This window comes from Myodes glareolus, chromosome 7, assembly GCF_982192425.1.
Source record: "Myodes glareolus chromosome 7, mMyoGla1.1, whole genome shotgun sequence".
Lineage (NCBI taxonomy): Eukaryota > Metazoa > Chordata > Mammalia > Rodentia > Cricetidae > Myodes > Myodes glareolus.
In genome coordinates this window covers 62,059,383-62,082,054 of record NC_142032.1, presented here as the reverse complement: position 1 = coordinate 62,082,054, position 22,672 = coordinate 62,059,383, and the positions used below count along the sequence as shown (strand labels likewise).

General features: G+C 47.3%; 1 protein-coding gene across 4 annotated transcripts in view; it reads right to left on the bottom strand.

Annotated features, from left to right (window-relative positions):
• Positions 1–1,959: 1,959 nt before the first annotated feature.
• Mob2 (MOB kinase activator 2) overlaps positions 1,960–22,672 on the bottom strand; it is a 57,450-nt gene continuing 36,737 nt past the window's right edge. For 2 of the 4 annotated variants that reach the window (XM_048458003.3, XM_048458005.3), the window contains exons 2-5: positions 9,588–9,748; positions 9,320–9,413; positions 3,658–3,782; positions 1,960–2,984 (exon numbers count right to left, since the gene is read on the bottom strand). In XM_048458003.3, the coding sequence (XP_048313960.1) occupies positions 2,674–2,984; positions 3,658–3,782; positions 9,320–9,413; positions 9,588–9,748 (691 nt within the window). In that variant the 3' untranslated portion in view covers positions 1,960–2,673. Of the gene's footprint in view, positions 2,985–3,657; positions 3,783–9,319; positions 9,414–9,587; positions 9,749–19,196; positions 19,375–22,672 lie in introns of those variants that run through there. The other 2 variants (XM_048458002.3, XM_048458004.3) reach the window with 2 other exon arrangements.

Sequence of the window (22,672 nt, the reverse complement as noted above, 5' to 3'; positions counted from 1 at the left end):
AAACTTCTGCGAGATGCTCCAGTTGCCAGCTTCCAGATCCTGTTCCCTACTACACTTCTTTCTTCCCAGCGGCAGGGTCTTTCTACTGAGCCCTCACCTGCAGTGCTGCTCACATTGCTATTTCCATTCACCAACTAGTCACAGCAACGCTGAGCATTCTCAGGGATGGAGTAGGTTTTCTTGGCTGGACCCTTTCCTTCATTTCCCAACCCTCACTCACAACCATACTTCTGCTACCATTTAGGGACCTCTGGGCATTCCACACATCACACATGCCTTCCTTTTTCTTTTTTCTTCTTCTTCTTCTTTTTTTTTTTTTTTTGAGACAAGATTTCTCTGTAGCTTTGGAGCCTGTCCTGGAACTAGCTCTTATAGATCAGGCTGGCCTCGAACTCACAGAGATCTGCCTGCCTCTGTCCCAACATCCACCACACATGCTTTTCTATCAGCAGTCAGCCTCTGTCTGAACTCAACTTCACCAAAGACTAAATCCAAGGACTGCCTCATGGATCAACTCCCCCTGTACAGGTGAGAACCCACGGCAGGGACAAGAAGGCAGCAAGGAGCCATCTACATATGGTGGATAGCACACAGAACTGCCCTGTGTGCCATAGAGTATTAAAGCTGGGCCCCAGCACAGAGTCCGGCAGCCCTCATTTAGATGTCCATGCCTTCAGGGATAGCCTTCCAAAGGCTGTGTGGCAACACCACGTGCTTGGAGGTCCTGCCATTCTTTCCTGTCAGATCAAACCCCACCACCACCACCACCACCTGGAGATATGGAGGTATACCACTCTACTTCACTCTGTCTCAGATTCCACACAGCAGCTCCAGCTAGAAACCCATCGTCCTAGCAGCCAGCCATGGGCTCTATCTGCACTGGGCACCCTCCCCCACAATGGGTAGCCAGAGCTATGGTAGCTTTGTTCCCTGGGAGCTGAGGAGAGGGAAGTCTTAATGAGCCAAGCTCCACTTTGCTCCTATACTCCCTTGCCCCAGGATTCCCCCTGGTACTTCCAGCAAGCTGAGGCCCCGCACAGGCTCCTTATAGTAGTCCTAGACATACAGTTTCATGGCACCCTGTGGTTTCCACTCAAGGGGTCTCTGCTAAGACAGGAGATGTGGTGGGCAGAGGCTCAGATAGTCTGGTGGATTCTGTTCCCAGGAACTAAGACTAATGGCTTGAAGGCTTTAAGTTGGTTCAGGGAGGGTTTTTATTTTAAATCAGGCACTCCTTGTATAGCCCTAGGCTGGCCTAAAACATGCCATCTTCCTACCTCAAGCTCAGAAGGTGCCTATGGAGAGGGAGTAGACTGAAGACTCCATGTACCCTGGAATTTTCTGGCCATCATTAGACAGTGGCAGATAGCTATTGAGAATGTCAGCAGACAGATGAGGTTGGTCAAGGTGTTTACAGGCGCTAAACCCCCATAGTTAACAGAAGAGCTTCCAGCCTCAAGTTCAGCCTCCCAGGGGGCTGCTGATGGTGCAGTAAGTGAAGAGCCAGAAGGCCAGGTGAACCCTAAAACCCTGGAAGGCCCACAATTTAAAGGAAACCTGTTGGGGCAGAGCATCCTAGGAGTTGTTGGCAAACACAGCAAACAGGCTGCTAGAATCCAAAGACTCGAGCTTGTTGTCTGTGAAGAACAAGCTGTAACCATGCCTGTCCCCACCCCCCACCCCCGCCTCCCTGGCCCCTTTCAGCCCACTTGGGCCCAAGGCCAGCTCCAGGCTTGAGCTTAGGCCCAGTCCCCACCTAGGCAGCAAGCTGCCCCTTTCTGGACCCCCGATGTTGAGCCTGAGCCAAATCTAAACATGTCTGAAGGCCTCCATCCTCACTCAAGGAGGTACAACCAGTAAGGATAAGGTCAAGGTACCTGAACCCTTCCCGCCCTTCCCAGAAGCCTCAGGGAAGACTCAGAAAAGCAATTTGAAAGAGCAGACTGAGAGGACACAGGCTCTGACCTGAGAGAATTCTTTTATTATGACCGAACAGATGAACTAAAGCAGATTCTGCCTTTTACTGACAGCCCTGTCTCCACACAGGGCCTCAGCCAGGTCCTGGTGCTACCCTGGCCCCTATGCACAAATGGGACCTCCATGGGCACTGAGGAGGCAGCAAGAAGGGGTGACAGGAGCAAGCAGCAGGTGTGGGCCCTCAAGGGTCACCCCAGGCCTCTCTACCCCAGGGGCTCCGAGCCAAGATCCAGGCAAGGGCTAGGGAGGGAAGCTGCAGGGTGGGCCTCTGTAAAAGCCCATCCCCAAAGCACAGCAGAACTCCAGGTCTGCAAAGCAAACCCCGTAAGGGGGAGACACCTCACAAGGTGCTACTTTCAAAGCCGCAGAGCCCCCCTGAGAGAGGGGAGGGGAGGGCAAGAGCCACATGGAAGACCCAAGAAAGGAAAGCCCCACAGAAGAAAAATCAAAACATCAGTCCAATAAATGTTTGTTGAATGAATGAATGACTCCAAAGGCTCTTCACTACAAACAGCACTCATCCATCCAACAGGGAAGTCAGGAAACACGCCTTGACTCCAGCGGCATCCATGAAGCCCACACTCTGCGCAGCCTGGGGCCCTCAGACCTTGCCACCAGCACGCCCGGGGAATGTGTGCGCACACACAGACACACAGTTGTCTCTTTGCACATGTGCATCCATCTGGCCCTGGAGGCTCATCTCTCCTTTACGTGGTTCTGTGCTCCGGAAGCTCCACTGCTGGCCCCATCCCCAGTGGCACCACCGCTACCTGGGCTGCTGCATAGCACCTCAGTGAGGTCGTCCATGACTGCGGTTTCTTTGGGGTCGAGCAGGTTGAACTCTCTGGCGAAAAGGATGAAGTGCACGTACAGTGTGTTCAAATGTCCGTGCAGCTCAAGGGCCAGGGTCTCCTTGAAATGGGCCCAGTAGATGTGGCCCAACACGTGAAACAGATACTTGCAGATCTTCTTTACCAAGGACTCGAAGGAGCTGGGGAATTCTCTACCTAGGGGGAAGCCACATGTCATAGACCTGCAATGAGGCCAGGCTCCTACAACTAGGCTTTCCTGGATGGGCCTGAAGTGCTCACACCTGCTGCTATTCTTCCACAGCGTTCCCAGCAACCTGTCCCCCAGAGTGGCATGTGCCCAGAGTAATAGGCACTGGTTAAGCCATGCTGGTCACCGGCACAGCAAAGAATATGTGGTGAACCCTCAGGTTTCATATGCTTCCTTCAGTAGACACCCCAGGGCTATCTGTAGACCAGCTAGAGGAGCAATACCAAGTACACAAGGATACCTATAGATCAGTCCTGGCTTTTTGCTGCTCATTAGGGTGAGTTTGAGCCCTCATTAGGACCTTTGACAGGTCTGGAAATACCAACCCCAGAAAGATGGACTGTGATGGCCTCATTGTGCAGAGATGGTAGCAGGGGCCAAAGGGGGCCAAGTATTGGGTCCCCAGAGTGTAGGTGGGTATTTGACCCTAACTGGGCTGAACCCTGCATGGGAACCTCCCTCCCTTATTAGCCCAGCCCCCTTTGTTGAGCAGGAACCAGAGTTACAAAGCTGTAGCCTTTCTAGACCCCATTTGCAATCATACCTCAAAGATTCTACCTCAATGCTGAAGAACCTGCTGGCTTTGAATAAGGATTTGGGTACAAGCTGCAAGAGACATACCATATTTTGTGGGGAACACATCTTCATCAGTTACCAACTTCTGCACAGAGCTCATGACAAAGTCAACATACTGCGGGGCGGTGCACTTGACCTTCTTCCCCCGCTCATCATACCAGTAGTATTGTCTGTAGAGACAGAGACTTTGGTCAGGGTGACAACCCTGCCAAATGCCCACCCCAGTGTAGGCTCCCACTCATACAGCACAAATACAAAGGCAGTGGCAGTTGGGTGGGCAAGTTCTATACAACTGTTCCAACGGGACACAAAGAACGCTCAGAACAGCATCTGAGCAAAGCAATTGCCTCATATACAGAGCCAAGAGTGCAGGGAGCCCCATGTGACACCTTCACTTTGCTTAGCTCTGCAGATTTTACTTCTTTTAAATAAGTCTGTATTTATTATACATATTATACATATATAAAATTAATTGGGCACAGGTATTTGTCTAGGTGGCCGCCTGAGTGCCTATATTCTTGGTGATGTCCTATTCCTAGAATAAGAAGTCACACTTTCCCCAGGGGAAATACCAGATGCTTGTAGTAAAGTGACCTGACTCCTGGAGGCCCACCCCAATACTCTTTAGCCTGTGCATGGGGTTGCCAGTCCTCATATGATTGCCAGTTCTGAGATCATCAGCATCAGGGATGGGGAGATACTGGGTGTATAGAGTTCCTGGGTCTCAATCATGTGCAAAGTCACAGTTATTCTGTGTTCTGCCAAGAGAAGCTGGTGCTACCCTTGGTGCCCCCTCAGGCATCTCCTTGGGACATCTCACAAGCCTCTGTTATCTGGCCATACTGTGGGGATGTCACACCACCTAGGTGCCCTGGATTCAAAGGCACAGCATGCTCCAAGCTTCTGCTGAGGGCCTGTGATTCATTCCAATTGGGGACAATTATTGACCACACTGTTATATATGTTCTCGGCGGGGGTGGTGGTGTGTGTGTTAGGGTCACAGCATGTCTGTACATCATTTCATGAGAATGTTTCAACGTTATCACATGTATTATGTCACCTGTACCTCACCAGTATGATGTGTGCTCCCCAGCACCTAGTGAAGTTCTGCAATAGCCAATGTGGGTTTCATTATGTTTCTTTAACACCCCAATGCTGAGTATATTCTTAGTGGCTTACTAACATACTGTCACTGGGGCAACTAGTCCTTCCCCATTCTTGTCAATCAAACTGCTACTTGCATGCTGCTGCACTAAGAATTCTCTGCATATCCTGGATCCTAATTCTTGTGCAACAGGTGCTTCCCAGATGTTTCCGCATAGTTTGTGTTTGTTCTTTCTCCTCAGTTTCTTAGAGCAAAATTTCTGAATCATCATAAAATTCAATGTGCTGAGTCATTTTCATCAGTGGGCAGCTCCTTCGACGTAATGTCCAGTGGCCTAATGCTAGGTCACAGAGATGTTCTCCTACCCTCTAAAAGCTTTGTATTTCCCCATTTCTGTATCATGCATTCTGCATGAGGTTTAAAGTTGAGGTACTTTTCCTTTCCTCTATGCAAAGTTGCATTTCAGAGCCACCGTTGGGAAACAAAACTATGCTCTCTCCACTCAGTTTCACTGGCCACCTTCATGAGAAATCAACGACTGTGCTTTTGATTTTCCTTCTGGTCACTGCTCTGCCCCACTACCGTTTGTCTCACCTCTGGTCCACACTCCACTGTCTTATTGCTGTGGTTAACAGTGTATCTTCAAACTGTGTGCCTCCTCCAGCTGCACTGTTGTTGTGGCTACTCCAGCTACCCATGGCCATGTAAATTCCAGAACACACTAATCCAGCAGCTAATAGCTCTGAGGAGTTTTCAACTGGGAACACACTAGACCACAGATTTATTGGGCATAGATCTGTATGTTCAGTTTGTTGTCTTCTCATCCATGAACACAGTGTGGTTGTCTTTGACTCACTGTTGTGGACTTCCGTGGTTTCCAGAAACAGAACCCTGTGAATGCTAAGTTTATGCCTAAGCATTTTGTTGCTTCTAGGGCTATTGTAAATGGTTCTGATTAGTTAGGCTTTCAATCATACACAGCTAGCATGCAGACCTTTGACTGTTTCTGTGTGCTGACTTTGCAGAATTTATTTCGTTGTTGGACTCCTTCAGAGTCTCAACAGCTGTGTTCTCTGCAAGGAGGACAGCTGATTTCTTCTTTTCAGATGTGGACTTTTCCTCCCTCTCCTTTGTCTCACTGAACTGGATGAGTGGACTTCATGCCAGCTGTATAACAGCTGGAGAGGATTTTGCAGCTACCTCTGTAATAACTGTTGGATTCACAGTGAACTGTTCCAATTTCTTATGTTTATAATTCTGATCTTCTGTCTCATCTTTGTCTTGCTAAGGCATATCAGTTTTGTGGCTCTTTCCAAGCAAATATGCATTTCCCCTGTTTCTAGAACTCAATGTGAGTGACTTCCACTCTTGTTTTATGATTTCCTTTCTTCTGCCTACCTTGGGTTAGTTTTGCTCTGAAATCTTTGTCTGAAATGTACACTTGGTGTTGTAAACTGTTCTCACTGCCCTGCTACAAATTCTTCTTTCTTTTCTTTATTTTTGCATATTCTTAGACAGGTTCATTTTGTAGTCAGGACTTGCCTCAAACTCAAAACAATTCTCCTGCCTCAATTTCCCAAGTACTGAGATTACAGATGCAAGCTATCACACTTGACTAGATCTCACAGATTCTGATACTTTGCATTTTTACTTGTGTTTAGTTCAAATGAACTTCTCATTGCCCTTGAGATTGTTTTTTTCAGTGACCGGTGGATAATTCAGGAGTATTTGGAACTCTTACTTCTTTGACACTGATTTCCAGATTAACTCCACAATGATCAGATAACTTACTTAGTGCGACTTCAACTCTTTTAAAAGTTGCCAAGGGCTCTTCTGAGAGCCAGGACATCATGTTTGGTGAACACTCCTTGTGAAGTTGAAAAGAAGGTTCATTTTGCTGCTAGGTTGGTATAGTGGATTTTAATAAATAAAGACTACCTGAAGATCCGAAACGCAAAACAGCCAGCCATTGGCTCTTACCTCGACCTCAGTCTGAAATGGTGATCTCCTACCTCCTGGAATTTCAGTAGGAGACTATGTGACTGAGAGCTGTTTCCTCCCATTTTATAATCTTCTCTAGGGCTGGGATTAAAGGCATGCACCACCCAGTTTCTATGGCAACTAGTATGGCTATTGGGATTAAAGGTGTGCACCATTATGGCTACTGAGATTAAAAGTGTGTGTTATCATAATCTGGTCTGTAAGGCTAACCAGTGGGACTGTTTTACTCTCAGATCTTCAGGCAGTCTTTATTTATAAAAACACAATCAAAATCCACTAGAATGTTCTTACATGGCACCTCAGCCCCTCTGCCCCTGCCCTTGCCCCTGCAGCTGGTGGTATGCTTTATGAAGCTCTGCCATCTGGTACACAGGCAATGAGGAACACTACTGGCCTGATGAACAGCCCTTTCCAACTCACAACGGGTTACAGGTTCCTTCTGTAACCTGGCTGATTTTGAGTCTCTACTGCTGTGAATAGAGCTACTTTAGCTTCATTTGTTAGTGTTTTCTAGGTTCCATCTTCCATCTGCAATGGTTAACTTTACTATATTACTGCACTTAAAGTGCTGCTATGAGACAGGAGCAGGTGGGTAGAGTGTACCTGTGATCTCAGCTTGGCAGATAAAGGCAGGAGATGCCAGCTCCAGGTCAGCTTGGACAGAATGGCAGAATTCTGTCTCTTATAAAACTTTAAACAGGGCTGGAGATGTGGCTCATTTGCTAGCATGCATAATGCTGAGTTTCAGCATAAATTAATCAGTCAATCAATCAATCAATCAATCAATCAAAATGAATGGCATATATAAGTCCCTCAAATCATCATAATGAATCCTTACTCCTAAGGTCATGGTAATAGGAAGTGTGCTATTCATGAACCAAGAAGCTCTTCTCAGAACCATGAGAAATATACCAGTGCTGTTCAGTAGCCTCCAGGACCCTCATTTGGTTACGGCAGTCCAGACTGATGGCGGTGAGTGTGTTTCTCATGGGGAGGCTCATATTTAATTCTACAAGAATATTTTCATAAAAATCTCTTGGAAACTCTTATGCTCACATTGTGGCAGTCACTCAGCTGCTGGATTTACATTACTATGTTGGTTTTCTGCTTGTTCTGTTTTTATCTTTATACTTCTGTGTTCATGCTGTATTTGGGGCTAGATCCCCCACCCCCACCTTTTTAACTATTCTATTTCAATTTGGTTCCATTATGGTTCTGACTGTATGCTTTTATGTCAGTGCTGAAGTTGCTTAAAGAATTTCAAAGTACATACATGGCTTTTCATGCTCAACATTTCACTCTGAGTTTGGTGTCAGCTGGGAAAAGTTGGTCACTAACAGGAAGTGGGCACCTCTTGCCTCTCATGGCCACTGGTCACATGTCCTTTCTCTGAATTCCAAGAATGTGTCAAACCACACTTCATTTCGCTCTCAAATAACTTCTGAGAGCTCCAGAGAAAAGTCTGTAGTTCTCCCATTGCTGTATCCTTTTGTGCTATCATACAGCCGAAGAACTGGTTGGAACTCTCTGGCAGTAGGTCAGACAGCTTGCAGTGGTTCATTCAATTGTGCTCCTAAAGGGCATGGCTGCTGGATGTGGAATGTGGAATAATGCTTCTTCCCTGTGACACGTGAGACACGGGGGTGCTTCCCCAAGTCCCACAGGGGATGCTACAGGGCCTTTACTGTGCTTGGTGTCTGGGCTATTTCACAGGACAGTCCTTAAGGATTCACTTATCTCTGTCAATGTAAAGGAGTGTCTTTGAGGGAGCTGTTTAGCCATGTTTCTGAATGTGTCTTGGCTCCCTAGATTCCAATGCTGGCCTTTTGAGGTTATCCTGCAGATGCTGCAAGGATAAAATGAGAGCTGGCCTAATGCAGAAGATCCTCTCCAACCTAGGTAAACCTCCAGGGCTGGTGCACAACAAGGAGTTCTGTGGATTTATGACTAACCCACTTTTCCTTTCAAACTAATTTTGAGTTTCCAAAATCCCTTGGTGTCACATGATTCCTGCAAAGGGATTATAGTAGGAATTATTAAGTGATTCTGCAAAGTGAGCAAAAGGCAAGCTCCAGCTGCCAAACTCAGCCTTCTGTCTGCATTAGCATAGTCACTCGTACCATCAAGCCAGGGCTGCTGGCAAACGTGCCATTCAATGGCTTTCCTATGCAAAAAGCAAGGTGAGTTACCTTGGAGACCCTGAAGACACCTGCATACTATAGCACTGGATATACACAAATATCTGGAAGAGAGCTGTCAGCACTAGACCTGTTCAGGAATTGTCAATAAGACACCTCTACTAATAGAATGAGACTGCTCATTTAGCCTTGCAGCTCCCAGGACAGTGAGCACTCTGCAGGTTGAGGGGCGATCTAAAAATGACCTGCCTTTGGCATGTGATGGCTCTTTAGTATCTTTTATGCCTCAGCAGAGACACGCTGGACACCTGGCCCCTCATGTACAGAAAAACTCTGCCTAGCCTGAGATTGTGCAGAGACTCCAGTTAAGAATGGAGTCGAAGAAGCTAGCAGTCAGGACAGCAAGGTCAATCACAACCCATCCCACACTCCCAACAAGTGCTATGGCCAGGCTGCTACTCACGTGTTGCATACAGCCATTGTCTGACACGTCTCTCCTGTGCAAAATTCTGAGATTGTGCTATACTGCAGGTTGATGTGGTGAAAAAATGTTGTTGCTGGAAGAGAAGCAAAGGGCCAGGTGAGTAAACACCCCTGCTCCAGCTGGCGTGATAGGGAGTGGGTTCAGCTGAGTTCAGCCTGTCCATAGACCACTGCTCTGGGGGTACTTGGAGATGGGGAGAAGCTCCCTGCCCTGCAGCTGCTGGACCCGCCTCCCCACCCGCACGCACTGTTGCTGGCCAGCCACTCGTTGAGGTCGATCTCCCGGGGCAGCACTACCAGCTCCTTGAACTCAAAGTCGGTAATCCTGGACTTGGTGTGCTCTGGCTCCAGGTACACTTTCTTCTCTTCTGAAGCAGTTTTCTTGCCGTTTGGCTTAGCTTTAGACTTCCTGCCAAGAAAGAAAGGATGTCATGGTCACCACATGTCCCAATGTGGGCCCAAACCAAAGGGGAAGGACCCTGCACACATTGGATTAATTAATTCAGATACAGGCAAGGAGAGAGACCATCAAAGGCCAGACTGCTCAGGGCAACTGAGTGGCCAATCCAAATGGTCATGACTCTAGACATTCTGGGGGACAGCACTGTGGACCTGGGTTGCAACACAGGCATGACAGCAGGGGGCAGCACCTGATGCCTGAAACATAAACCTCTTTCAAAAAGCTGCTCTTCCAAGGTGAAAGTTCTGAGGGTCTAAGAAGTATATATATAAAGGTCTGAGAAAGTGTTTTAGTGCATGTAAATAAAAGTTCTGAATGTATAAGGAAGTGATTTAAAGTAATGAAAAATGTTTCATATTTCTTTCCCCCTTTATGCTACTATTACATTAAGATTTCAAAGGTTCAGGAAACCTATATCCAATGGTTCAACCAGACCACTCACAAGGGTGGGGTCTGGAGACTGCTCACCAGCAGGTTGCCAAAAGGAGATACTTATCCCTGTAACACTTTAATTCTAAAACGCCTGTCCCCTATACTTGTTTTCTCTATGATCAAACTAGAAACTACTGTCGACATTGGTCACATACTTATGGAGACTGCCTTTATTGGTCCTGTAGGAGACATAATGCATATTCAGGAAGACATTCTACCTTTTATTCGAATGGAGGATCTTTTACATCCTAATTAAGAACCCATGGCACCCTAGATAGAAGATGGCGGTCACTGGTAAACTTTACTATAGTATTATCACAGCCGTCCATCAGGCACGATCAAAGTACAGAGGGCAGACACCCCACACTCTCAGCCCCTAGGTATAGACATAGCAGAAATGGTCCAATGCTCCTGATATCCCAAATAATACCCCTCTTAGAGATCCCACCTCCCTGTCACACCACCTCTTGTTTCAGACCTTACCCTCTATATATCAGCTCTGAATCAGCTGACTGCTTGGGAGAATATTGACTGTGTGTCCCTCCTGGGTCAAACAACCACCATTTGTGGCCTTGCCCCTTGGCTTATTAGACTCTTACTTCGCCACTCATTAATTGCTCTAAGCCAAATATCACTACCACCCCATCTCCCACAGCTCTCTCTTTGACATCACAGACTGCTTTAACTCCTCAGGAACATGCTTTTGCGGGCACACTGGATTCCATAGACTGCAATAATACTTTAACCCTTAGTACTACCACCTGAGACCCTCTGCCTAAAAATGTCTCGATTCCCTACAGCACTCAAGTTTCCTGCTGTCTACCCATTGGGTGGTCTGGGAATTGTGCTCTTGTGTCCTTTTTTTCAAAACTACAGGTGGTACCCGGTGAAGAACCCTTGCCAATTCACATCACAGGGTTTATAGCAGCAAGGCATGACAAATGAGTGATTCAGGTCCTATGCTTTCTCAAAGTCCTGGGTATAATCACTGGCATCACCACTGAGGGTGGTGACGACTAACTTTTCCCCTAGCTATTTGCCACCAGTTTTCCCCTAACTTCATCCAGGATCTCTAATGGGTGGCTCGGCCCATCCTTATTCTCCAGGGCCAAATAGACTCACTGGTCACTGTAATACTACAAAATCCACAAGGGTTAGATTTACTAACTTCAGATAGAGGTGGTCTTTGTCCTTTCCTTAGGGAAGAATGTGCTTTTATGTCAACCGGTTGGGTACAGTAAAAAATAAGATCTGACAACTCCAAACAGATCTCCAAAACCATAAGAAACAGCTTGATGCCTTGATACCGCTGGCTAGTGGATCACTGACAATCCAATAGGGAATTGGACAGTACCCCTTTTAACCCCCTTTCTCCTCCTTTTCTTAATCCTACTAGTCACATCCTGCCTTATACATTTATTGTCTAGATTTCTTCAACCACAGATCCAAAAGACTTTTAACCAGACTTTTAATCAGTTGCTATTACAGGATTACCAGCCCCTAGCTACAGTAGAGTCAGAAGCCTACGACTCCTGATTATTATACCTTGATGGTGAAGATCAAGCTTGCCCCCATTCAACAGAGTGTAGTCTAATGATACTGTTGCCCCCTTTCCTGACCCGATTGTTTATCAATTGTAAACAAAAAAGGGGGATTGTAAGCCCCTTGAGGTGTGTAAGTGTCAAGTCCCACCCTTGAGAACCTCCATCTGCCAGCATCCGCCACCACCAGAATACACAACACAGCCCCTGAGGACCTCCAACCACCAGGTTTCACCCACAGAACACTCTAAGGATCATGATGGCTTGACCTATACCCTATAATGCAGGTGGCCAAGCTCCTACCTACAGACTTTAAAAAGCCCAAGCTCTGGGAATCCTACTAGTTACATCCTGCCGTATAAATTGAAATCCCACCAGTCTCCAACCTGGAAAGTTGTGACCACCCTCAAGAAACCCAACATCAATGATTGTCAACCTTCCTAATGCTGTGACCCTTTGATACAGTTCCTCATGTTGTGGTGGCCCTCAACCATAAAATTATTTTCGTTGCTACTTCATAACTGTAATTTTGCTACTGTTGTGAACTGTAATGTAAATCTCTGATATGCAGGATATCTGATATGCAATCCCTGTGGAGATTTCAACCTACAGGTTGAGAATCACTGCCCTATAAAGCCTGCCTCCCATTCAGTTCTTTGCTGTTTCTCAACTAAGCAGAGGCAGCCACTCTCTTGTGCCTTTTCCAATAAATCTCTTATGTGAGGTTTGTTGTGTGGTGTTACTTTGTGGTATTCCTTGGTTCCCAATTGCCAGGATACCTTTGCCCTCAGAGCTGTAACATTACACAAGAGCTTTTATAAGCAGAGGCTTCCACAGGCCACACCAAGGCTCTATCTTCCAGGCAGGCCAGTTCCAGGAGGATGCACAGCTACCATCAAAGCTTCAGAGGAAAGACCACCCATGGGAGGTAGTAGGTTGCCAACCCATAGGAGGGTACCCAAAGACAGAGTACTCTCCCTAGTAAAGGACTAGCTCCTCCTTTAGGTCTTGCTGATATGCTCTACCACTGAGCAGCATACTCTTGCAAGGGTGTAGCCATACCGACACAGGACACAACACCCCCAACCTTATCACCCTTCATGGAGTGACCTTGCAAGAAATAACAACCCCCAGAGTTAAGGCTCTGGCTCAGCACTGAGACTCCCTCCACTAGTCCCCATGTAAAGGCAGAAGCAATAAGAGAATCCAGTCTCCTCTCAAGCCAGACAGCACAGGACTCTTTGTTAAGCTTCTACCTTGTTTTGAAGTTTTTTAATAAAATATTTTGCTCTGTTAAAGTGGGAGTATTATGTCTATTTTTGAACAATAAACATTTTATTATTACAGCGTTTCTCTGTAGCTTTGGAGCCTGTCCTAGAACTCGCTCAGTTGACCAGGGTGGCCTTGAACTCACAGAGATCCACCTGCCTCTGCCTCCTGAGTGCTGGAATTCAAGGCATGCACCACTATTGCCAGTCAAGAGAGAGAGAGAGAGAGAGAGAGAGAGAGAGAGAGAGAGAGAGAGAGAGAGAGAGAGATTTTTTAAATGTTCTGTTTTCACTCAATAGAAATCCTAAAGCCATGGAATGGCACCCCAATGACATATATGTGCAATTCCCTCAGGCCAGCTACTCCCCCAGACATTGGTGGCAGCACTGAGATAGGGTGTGCCCTTTAAGAGGAGGCCCACAGTGCCCCATTGGCAATAACTACCTGGCCTGAGTGCTTTATGGGGTGCTAGCCCACCAGAAGATGATTCTGGTGAAATCTCTGTTACGTAGCTAAGTCTGTACCTGGTCAGAAAGATTTTTGACCTGAAATCTCCCTGATGAGCTCCTCAAGGCAGTCAAGTGAAAGAGTCTGTAGGTTTGTGGCTGGTTATGTCAGACCAGCACACTGGAAATCAGGTTCTTCTAGGCGCTGACCATACAATGCTATAAACAAAGGAGTTTCTACCAATCTCTGAACTGCCAGCTGGCACCCACACATGTCTAACATGTTCAGGCTCAGGATGAGAGTACTGGATGAGAAATCTGAGAAGCACAATGAGTGTTCCCATAGTAAAGCTGAGTCTTGACCTCACAGAATAAAATGAATTCTTCAGTAGTGAACATTCTGACTTCTAACATGTCAGACATAAATTGATACTGGCATGAAGCTTTATGATCAGAAAAGGATACTTTTGATCAGAAACTCTCAATGTGGGATTCAGTGGGAGATACTGGACAGCTGGAGGACCAAGAACAGGAACACAGGCCTGCTCTATAAGGCAACCAATTGCAAGGAGCACTGGGCTATACAGAGCCTACAACAGACCAGGGGCTTACAAGGAGCAGATCCAACAGAGGGTCCCAAAAGCAGTCTCCTTAGAAATGCCCACTCTGTTCCACAAGGGTAAGAAGCAGTCAGGGCATCAAGCAAGGAAGAACAGTGCGTTAAAGGCATATGTCTAGGACCATGGCCTCCTTGCAAATAGGAGGGCTGGTGGGGGTGTGTGTAGGAGGTGGCCTTTGGCTCAGATTCCTATCATGCCCATTCCAGGTTAGCCCTGCCCGTCCAGATGAAGTACAAGGCAGGCCTTAGGCCAGGACACCTCTTTTATACCTTTCTTTTTGACCTGAAAACATAGGCAATTAGACCAGCTACCATGCATAGCATCAGGAGGCAGCCTAGCATGGCTCTGAATCCTGTCTTCCACAGCTCTGGGAGGCTAGATGGGGGTGGGGTGAAAGGTCTTTCTAACTGACTGTGACCTATTTTTTCCTTTCTTTGCTTTGAAAGGTTGCTGATGGTTTATTTAAGAGAGAGAGGAAAGAAAAATGTTCCCTGAATGCCAGGGAAATGTTTTCCTTTCAGCTTCTCATGGCAGAGCTTAGCCTTAAAAGGAGATGTGTGCTCGGCCTCCGGGGCAGGGCCAAGAGCAGCCAGAACCAAGCAGTGGACAGGACAGGGCACAGCCCAGCCTTGAGGTTCCTGGACCAGCACAAGCTCTAAGAGAAACAGCACAAAAGTCTGTTAGGGCCTAAACACAGGTATGGGTGTACCAGACAGAAAGTGGATACTTCAAGCCCCTCTGGCATGGGCTTCTGAGTCTTGCAGCCCAGCAGTATAGGACTCTACAACTCTAAGAGTTGTAGACAAACCCTAGGAGAGACTCTACCAATGTCTTTGGGACACATCCACTCCCTGTCCTTGGCATTTCTCTGAACCTTTGTCTTCCACTACTGATGTGTGCTGAGTTCACCTGCTATTTAGTCAGAACACAGAGATCTGCTTCTCTAATGCTAGATTAGGCCTGCAGTGTCCTCAAGACTAGCAAGCTCTCTTCTATCTTCTGTGTGTCCTATCCTAGAAGTCAAGAAAGGGGCTGGTAAAAGTCAAGAAAGCTGTCAAGCAATTTCCATGCTTTGTGGCTTAAGATGCTCACTTAAAAGCTAAAGGAAATAAAAATAGAACAACTAAGAAGAGCTGCTGGTAGGAAGCAGCCATCACCACAGTTCCTGAGCACAGTTCAGGACCCATTCAGGGAGGATGTATGAGCAGCATCCTGCCCTCACACCCACTCACAGTCGTAAGGGAGGAGACAGTTCCTTCAGGCAGAAGCTACTCCCCAAACCTGATGAGGAAAAGAGTTCCTAAAGGGCCTGCCTCACTCTATATTGGGCCACAGAGGCTTAGGGTGAAGTCAAAAGGAGCAAGTAGATGGCATGCTAGACACCAGCATGTTTACACCAGGCCTCAAGTCTTTCCTATTTCAGTTACATCCCCATTTAGCTACTGTCCCCATCACAAAGGGCCAAACTGAGACCCAGAGCATATTGCACTCAGCAACACTCTCCTGTCAACCTAAATTTCCCAGTCATAGTCACAGAGCCCTCACTCTGGCAGAAGGAACAAGAGGCAGCCCAGGGCCCAGGTTCTACTTGAGGAAGAATGTGACAGGTGCTAATGGAAGGGCTTCCGCAGGATATCAAAGTCCAAACTCCAACTTCTCTCCTTTTCCTGAATCAGTGGGGCTTAGCCAGGGCATTTGACTCATCTAGAGAACCAGTTCTAGATCCTTTGCCAGTGTTTCTGTGTTCACCTGGCAGGATAAGCAAACATCTTCCAGGATCTGAGGAAAGCTAAAGAGACCATGGCATCGGTGTCTATTCATGCCTGCATATAAACTTGAGGTTACAGATTCTTCCTGCTCCTCTTATACCACTCAACACTGTTACTCTGTAAAAGGAGGAATATGCAGACAAGGCCTTGAGTGTGAGCAGCACAGAGACTATCTTAAAGGGACTAGTGAGTCCAGGCATCACCACATTCACAGAGGTGCTACGAGCTCCTTTGAGAAGACACATCCAAAACAAAGCCCCCAACAGTGAGGCTGAGACTGGCCCCCAGCGAGTAGGTGGACCTACTCATAAAGTTAAACACCTACTTTAGAGTTATCCAGGCTCTACCAGAATTACCTTCTTGCTGGCCTCCCACATTTCCATCTGGCCTTAGCCTCCTTCTTCCTTCTCCAATGCCTCTACTGCCCACAGTGTTCTGTCCACCTCCTGCCCACATTGCAAACTCCCCTGGTCCTCTAAGACCTCATCTATCACACACACACAACAGTTATGAATCAATCCTGGTTGACAATCTGACCTCTGAGGAGAAACAGAAATTTTCAGGAAAAAAAAATGAGAGAGAGAGAGAGAGAGAGAGAGAGAGAGAGAGAGAGAGAGAGAGAGAAACAATTTCTGTGACATCTGTGGTACCAAGCATGAGGCTAGGATGGCTGTGGGTGTTATACTGGGAGCTAGGCTAGCAGCATCTTTCTGGGACCAGGATGGTGAGATGTTATGTTGGCATGTGCTCTTGCTTAGCCTACATGCCCTCCACACAACCCTCCATTTGGCACACCACCCAGATTTCCCCAGCCTCTGACCCAACACAGATGCTCACAAAGCAAAGTGCTCCAGGAGAAGGATGCTCAGACTTGGGGGAAGTATATGTAGCAAGTCAAGAGGTTGAAGGGCTTAAGAACACTAACGTCTGAGGATAGTGGGTGAGGGGATACAAGGGTCTTGTGGGAAAGTACATCATTCCAAGGAAGCATGAAACATTGAGTGTGAACAGCTCAGGTCTCTAGAGAAACAGACTGTGTTTGCTTCTCACCCTGCCACCAGAGCAGTCCCAGCTGGGTTAGCATTGAAGGGCTGGATAGAGTGGGGATTTAGCAATGAGGGACCAGAAGTTAACATCTAGAGGCCTGTGGTCAACATTAAGGAAGGAGAGGCTAATACTGAGGGGCTGGGGGATAACCCAGGAGGAGGGTATGGCAAGGAAGCAGGAGCATGAGGAGTTTAAAGATAGATACAAGCCTTCCCAGGCCAGATTTGAGAAACACTACTATTCATTCAGGCAGAGTGCAACTAGATGCTAAGAAGACTGGTATGACTTGGAATAGTCTACTCAAAGCACTAACTCCAAGTTTATAATGATACCTTTTCCCAGTGTAGGGTCCCTGTGACAAAGGATCCAAGCTAGCACGGCCCTCACAGCCCAGTCAAATACTCCCAGGCTCTCCCCAGCCCCTCAACAGCTAGTCTCCCACCACTGAATTGTGAGTATAAGGAAGATACTTACCTCTGGTTACCATCTCTTCTGCAGCATCTATCTGGGCCTAGGTCTTTGTGGGGCCCCAAAATTTCATTTCTATACTGGAAAGCCCATTCTGGACTAAGTCCTCACTAACTCCACTGCCCAATACTTGGCTTCAGAGACCAAGATGGGAAGACCCTCCCAGACCATCTCACTACGCATGATGGGCTGGGGCCATAAGCAATGGAGAAGGTTACTGGAGCTCTCTCTTAAGAGTATTCTGTGCCCCCATCCAGAAAGGTTAGTAGCCACAGACAAGGCACACTTTCACTGGTGTCCTTAACCCAGTAAAAGACCCACTCACCTGGAGAACAAGGCAGTAGAGAGACAGACACATCAGGGTTGAGGTATGCCTAGACAGTACCCACTTATCCTATTAAACTCAATGTAATCTTCAGGAAGGCCAGAATAAGGTGTCTTCCAATGGGACCTTACCCAGTGTAAACAGTCAGGAGTCACTGGCAGGTGAGTGCCATTCTTTAGCCTGCCTGGAGCTAATGAGGGTATCTGCTATCCACATACATGCAGAAACACACACACTGACATGTGCGTGGTCCTCTGTGTATACTGTCGCCATCAATAACATTCCAAATCAAGGCAGGTTATACCACCACTTTGCTGATATTCCCTGTTCAGGTACTCAGCTAATGATGTGGGGCAGTAACCCAGGGGAACAGGTGGGGTCAGAAGTGACCAAGGACAGGCAGGTGCACAGACACATATATCTCAAAACTCATCAGCCACTTGCAAGGAGCTATCAGAGACTGGATTCATGTCAAAAGCCTCACCAAGAGTTCTGCTTTGGGACTTCAGTCAAAAGAGGCACTAGAAAAGCAAATGCTACTTACTTTCATTTTAAATAACAGTTCTACCGGGCATGGCACCACACATCTTTAATCCCAGCACTCAGCAGGTAGATCTCTGTGAGTTCAAAGCCAGTCAGTCTACACAGTGAGTTCCAGGATAGCCAAGGCTACATATTAAGACCTTGTCGCAAAGAAAGGAAGGATGGATGAACGGGAGAGAGGGAGGGAGGGAGGGAGGGAGGGAGGGAAGGAAGGAAGGAGGGAGGAAGGAAGGGAAAGGAATGAATGAGGGAGGGAAGAAAGGGAGACAACCTATTGGGTTGAGAACAAATACAAGATTCCATCACTGAAGGAAAACTGACTGGACCCTAAATGGTAGTGCCTCTCCCCTCGTGGCTGAGCAACAAGTTGCCTTGAAACTGCCACCCCACCAAGTCACACATATACCCTCTCACCCATTCATTTGCATTCCACATACACCCCAGAATTGGGGAAAGAGCACCACTGCAGGTTAAAAATGTCTGAAAAGTCTTCCTGGCAGCACCCAGTAGCAGCTAACATATAGCAGGCACCTGGAGCACACACCATCACTTCTCTGGACACTCAAGGACAAGCTCCAGGAAATTCTTGCCTTGGCCAAGGCCCATGCTCAAGATACAGTCATTGGCCAAAAAAACACAAGTCCAGCCAGACACACTTGCTGGTGATAAAGGCACTCACTCACTGTTCAGCACTCTCCAGAGGGAGCAAGGTATGACTCCTGTTTTACCTCAAGGAGAGCCACACATAGCAAAGATTTAATGCAGACTGCTGCTCCTGGGCAGCAAGCAGTAAGCTTGGCTGCTAGGCCCAGCTTTAGGCCCGGAATGGCACACCCACCCCACTGCAGGCTCAGCATAGCAGGCTGCTTTGCTGAGAAGGCAATCAGGGTCACAGCCAACTGCCTCCCAGGCAGACTGCCTTTGGGCCCGCTGTTACCTGAGCACTTTGCTGACGGCCTGAAGCACCATTTTGCAGCGGAGTCCAGTTTTGGGGGGGTGGCTGAGCAGAGTTCGCTCTGAAGGGAGACTGCAGTGCTCTCCAAACATGATGTGGGAAGTGCAGAGCTGGTGAGGGAAAGTGCAGGCCAGGCAAGGCAGCTCTGGGCTCCCTCCCTCGGAAGTGCCCTCCGCCCTTGCTCTAGGCCAATGAGGACCACAGGAGAGACAAACAGCTGCTCTCTTTACACAGCAAGGGCCGCCCAGGCTGGCGAAATAGGGGAGTGCCTGAACTGCTTTTTCAAAGTGGTGAAGAGCTGGCTGGGCAGGGTGGGATCAACAAAGCCAGAAGGGAGGAGACCTGGCAGACCAGCAGTGGGAGGGCCCTGCCAGAGAAGCCCAAGTTACACCTGGAGGCCCTTCCTTGCCACCTAGGCCTAGGGTTGAAAATAGTTCTGGGGAATAAAGCCCGGAAATCAGCAGGCAGGCAAGGCTTCTGCAGCAAGTGCGCTCAAGACAGGGATCAACAAGCCATTAGGTTCCCTCCGGAGTGGACACAACTGCTGCTATTCTGCAGGTGAGCTTCAGACAAGCTTTGAAGAGGTCAACAGGCTTCTGGAGAATCTGGAGGGCACAAAGCTGGTTCTGCACAGGGCTGCTTGTTAGGCCTACCAGCAAGGACCACTGCCACTATGGTATCAGAAATATCTGCAGCATTTCATGTGCACTCAAATTGTGTAGCCAAGACCTTCTTTATGGCTGTTCTGTACACAGGAGACTGCCAAACCAGAGAAATCAAATATTTGGGAGTGGTACTCCCACTCTATCTCATCCTGGACTCCACTGTGGTGTCAGAGTAGTCAATATGGAATGTTAGGGAGGTTCTGCTCCACAAACTCCACCATGGTTTGGGTGTGAGCCAAGCTTCCATGCTGCTACCAATCAAGGGATGGACTCTGCAGAACTTCTCCACATAGGTGACAGGTATGAACCAAGCTTGGGTGTTTTATATTTTCCCCAGGGTTAGACAGAAGCTGTGGGGTAAGGGTCCCCCACATGACTTGTCTCTGAGCCAGGAGCCCTGGCTGGGTTACCTGCAAGGTCTTCACTGTACAGAGCCTTTCTCAGGAAGGAAGAGGTTTTGCTTAGCCACAGGTGAGTAGGTAATTGCTGATAAGCTTGTTCCTACCTCCTGAAGAGTAGTCTGGTTATAAGAAACTGAGCTTTTTGAATAATATAGTTCCAGGGAGTAGTATTTTTAAAAAGTACTGGATGTGCAAAGAAGCAGAAAAACAAACCATGACCAGGAAAGAATGCTAGTGCAAACAGATTCTGAGATGCCAATGATAGTAACTGAACCCCACAAGTTGATTATGTGTCAATTTTTAGAATTAAAAAAAAACAGTATCCAAATGAATAAGAACACACAAACATGTAAGTCAAACTGTCACACTGTGAAATGAGACCCTAGTGACACTGAGAAGGGAAAACAAACCAACCAGCTAGCTAAAGAACAGACAGAAGGCCAGAACCCAAAGGGGCATCAGCGGTGTGTAATGGTAGAGACACAGAAAGAGGCTGGACCAATGACTTGGCTGGCCCAAAGTCCTGGAAAGGGATCAGGACAGAAAATTATCAACAGTTTTATTCAGGGCAGTGACATGATCCAATTTATGTTCCTCACAGGGGTCTCTGGTTCTCTGGTGACATGTACTAATGGGGATAGAACAAAAAGTCTGGGCTAGCAGCTTCTACAAACATTGAGGGATATGGAGTAGGAAGAAGCACTTGCCCAACATACTCTGGAGAGAGCACCAGGGTCTGACGATGAGTTTGGTATCAATAATGGAAGAGATAGCATCCAATATGGCTTCTAGCAACCTGTATCACTTTATTCTGTCTTACTATTAAGAATAACCTGAAAAGAGCAGGGTGGTTGTGGTGTATACCTTTAATCCCAGCACTCAGGAGGCAGAGGCAGGCAGATCTCTGTGAGTTCGAGGCCAGCCTTGTCTACAAGAGCTAGTTCCAGGACAGGCTCCAAAGCTACAGAGAAACCCTGTCTCGAAAACAAACAAACAAACAAAAAGAATAACCTGAAAAGAAATATCTTGATTAAAGGAGTCATTATGGGGCTAGCAAGAAACCTGGGACTAGGGAAATTCTCACGAATCCACAAGGAAGACCCCAGCTAAGACCCTAAGCAATAGTGGAGGGGTACCTGAACTAGCCTTCCCCTATAATACAGATTGATGACTACCTTAACTGTCATCATAGAAACTTCATCCAGCAACTGATGGAAGCAGATGTAGGGATACATCTAGATAGCATTAGGCTAAGCTCCCAGAGTTCAATCAAAAAGAGAGAATATGAGCAAAAGGGTCAAGACCATGATACCCACAGAAACAGCTGACCTGAGCTAGTGGGAGCTCACTGACTCCGGACTGACAGTGGGGGAACCTTCATAGGCCCAAACTTGGGCCCGCTGAATGTGGGGGACAGTTGTGTGGCTGGAGCAGTCTGTGGGGCCACTGGCAATGGGACCAGGATTTATCCCTAGTGCTTGAACAGGCTTTTTGAAGACCATTCTCTTGAAGGGATGCCTTGTTCAGCCTAGATATAGGAGTGAGGACCTTGGTCCTGCCTCATGGGAGTGGGGTGGAGGGGAAGGTGGGGGGAGCGAGAGGAGAGGAGGGCGAGGGAACTGGGATTAGTATGTAAAACGAGAAAAGATTGTTTTAAAAAATAAATTAAAAAAGGAATAAGCTGAAGCTAGGTAATTTTTTAACTTTCTTTTTTATTTATTCTTTGTATCTTTCATATCATGCCTCCCAGTCCTACTCATCTCCCATCCCCTTGCATCTGCCCTCTGTCCCTGCAATCTCCCCCCCACACACGAATAAAATAAAATAGAATTTAAGATAAAAAAGAGAAAATCTCATCATAAAAGTTGCCGTGTGACACAACGAGTTACACAGTAAACCCAACCCCTTATCCATGTATCTTTACATGCAGGCAATGTTGGTTAGGTTCAAGGCCCCTGGACTCTGCTACACTACTGACACTGAGCCCTCACTGGACTCTTCCTGAACATGCCATTGCTGCCCTGTGTCATAGAGATCCTGTAGGCCTGGGTCCACAGGGCCCCCCATCCCCTGCCCGTGTTCCAGCAGATCACAGATAGGGTAGATGTTGGGGTAGACCTGGTTCTGGGCCTGGGTAGTTGCAGGGTTGGTCAGTCGGAAACTGGGCAATCTTAAAAAGAGGGCTTGTTTAGTTTACAGTTCTGAAGTTCAGGAGCCCCTATTTGGCAACTGCCTAAAAACAAAAAAAAACTAAAATGTTCGTCTGTCTGTCTGTCTGTCTGTCTCCCTGCCTACCTACCTATCTAACTATCTATCTGGTTTTTCGAGACAGGGTTTCTCCGTTTAACAGTCCTGGAACTAGTTTTGTTGACCAGGCTGGCCTCAAACTCAC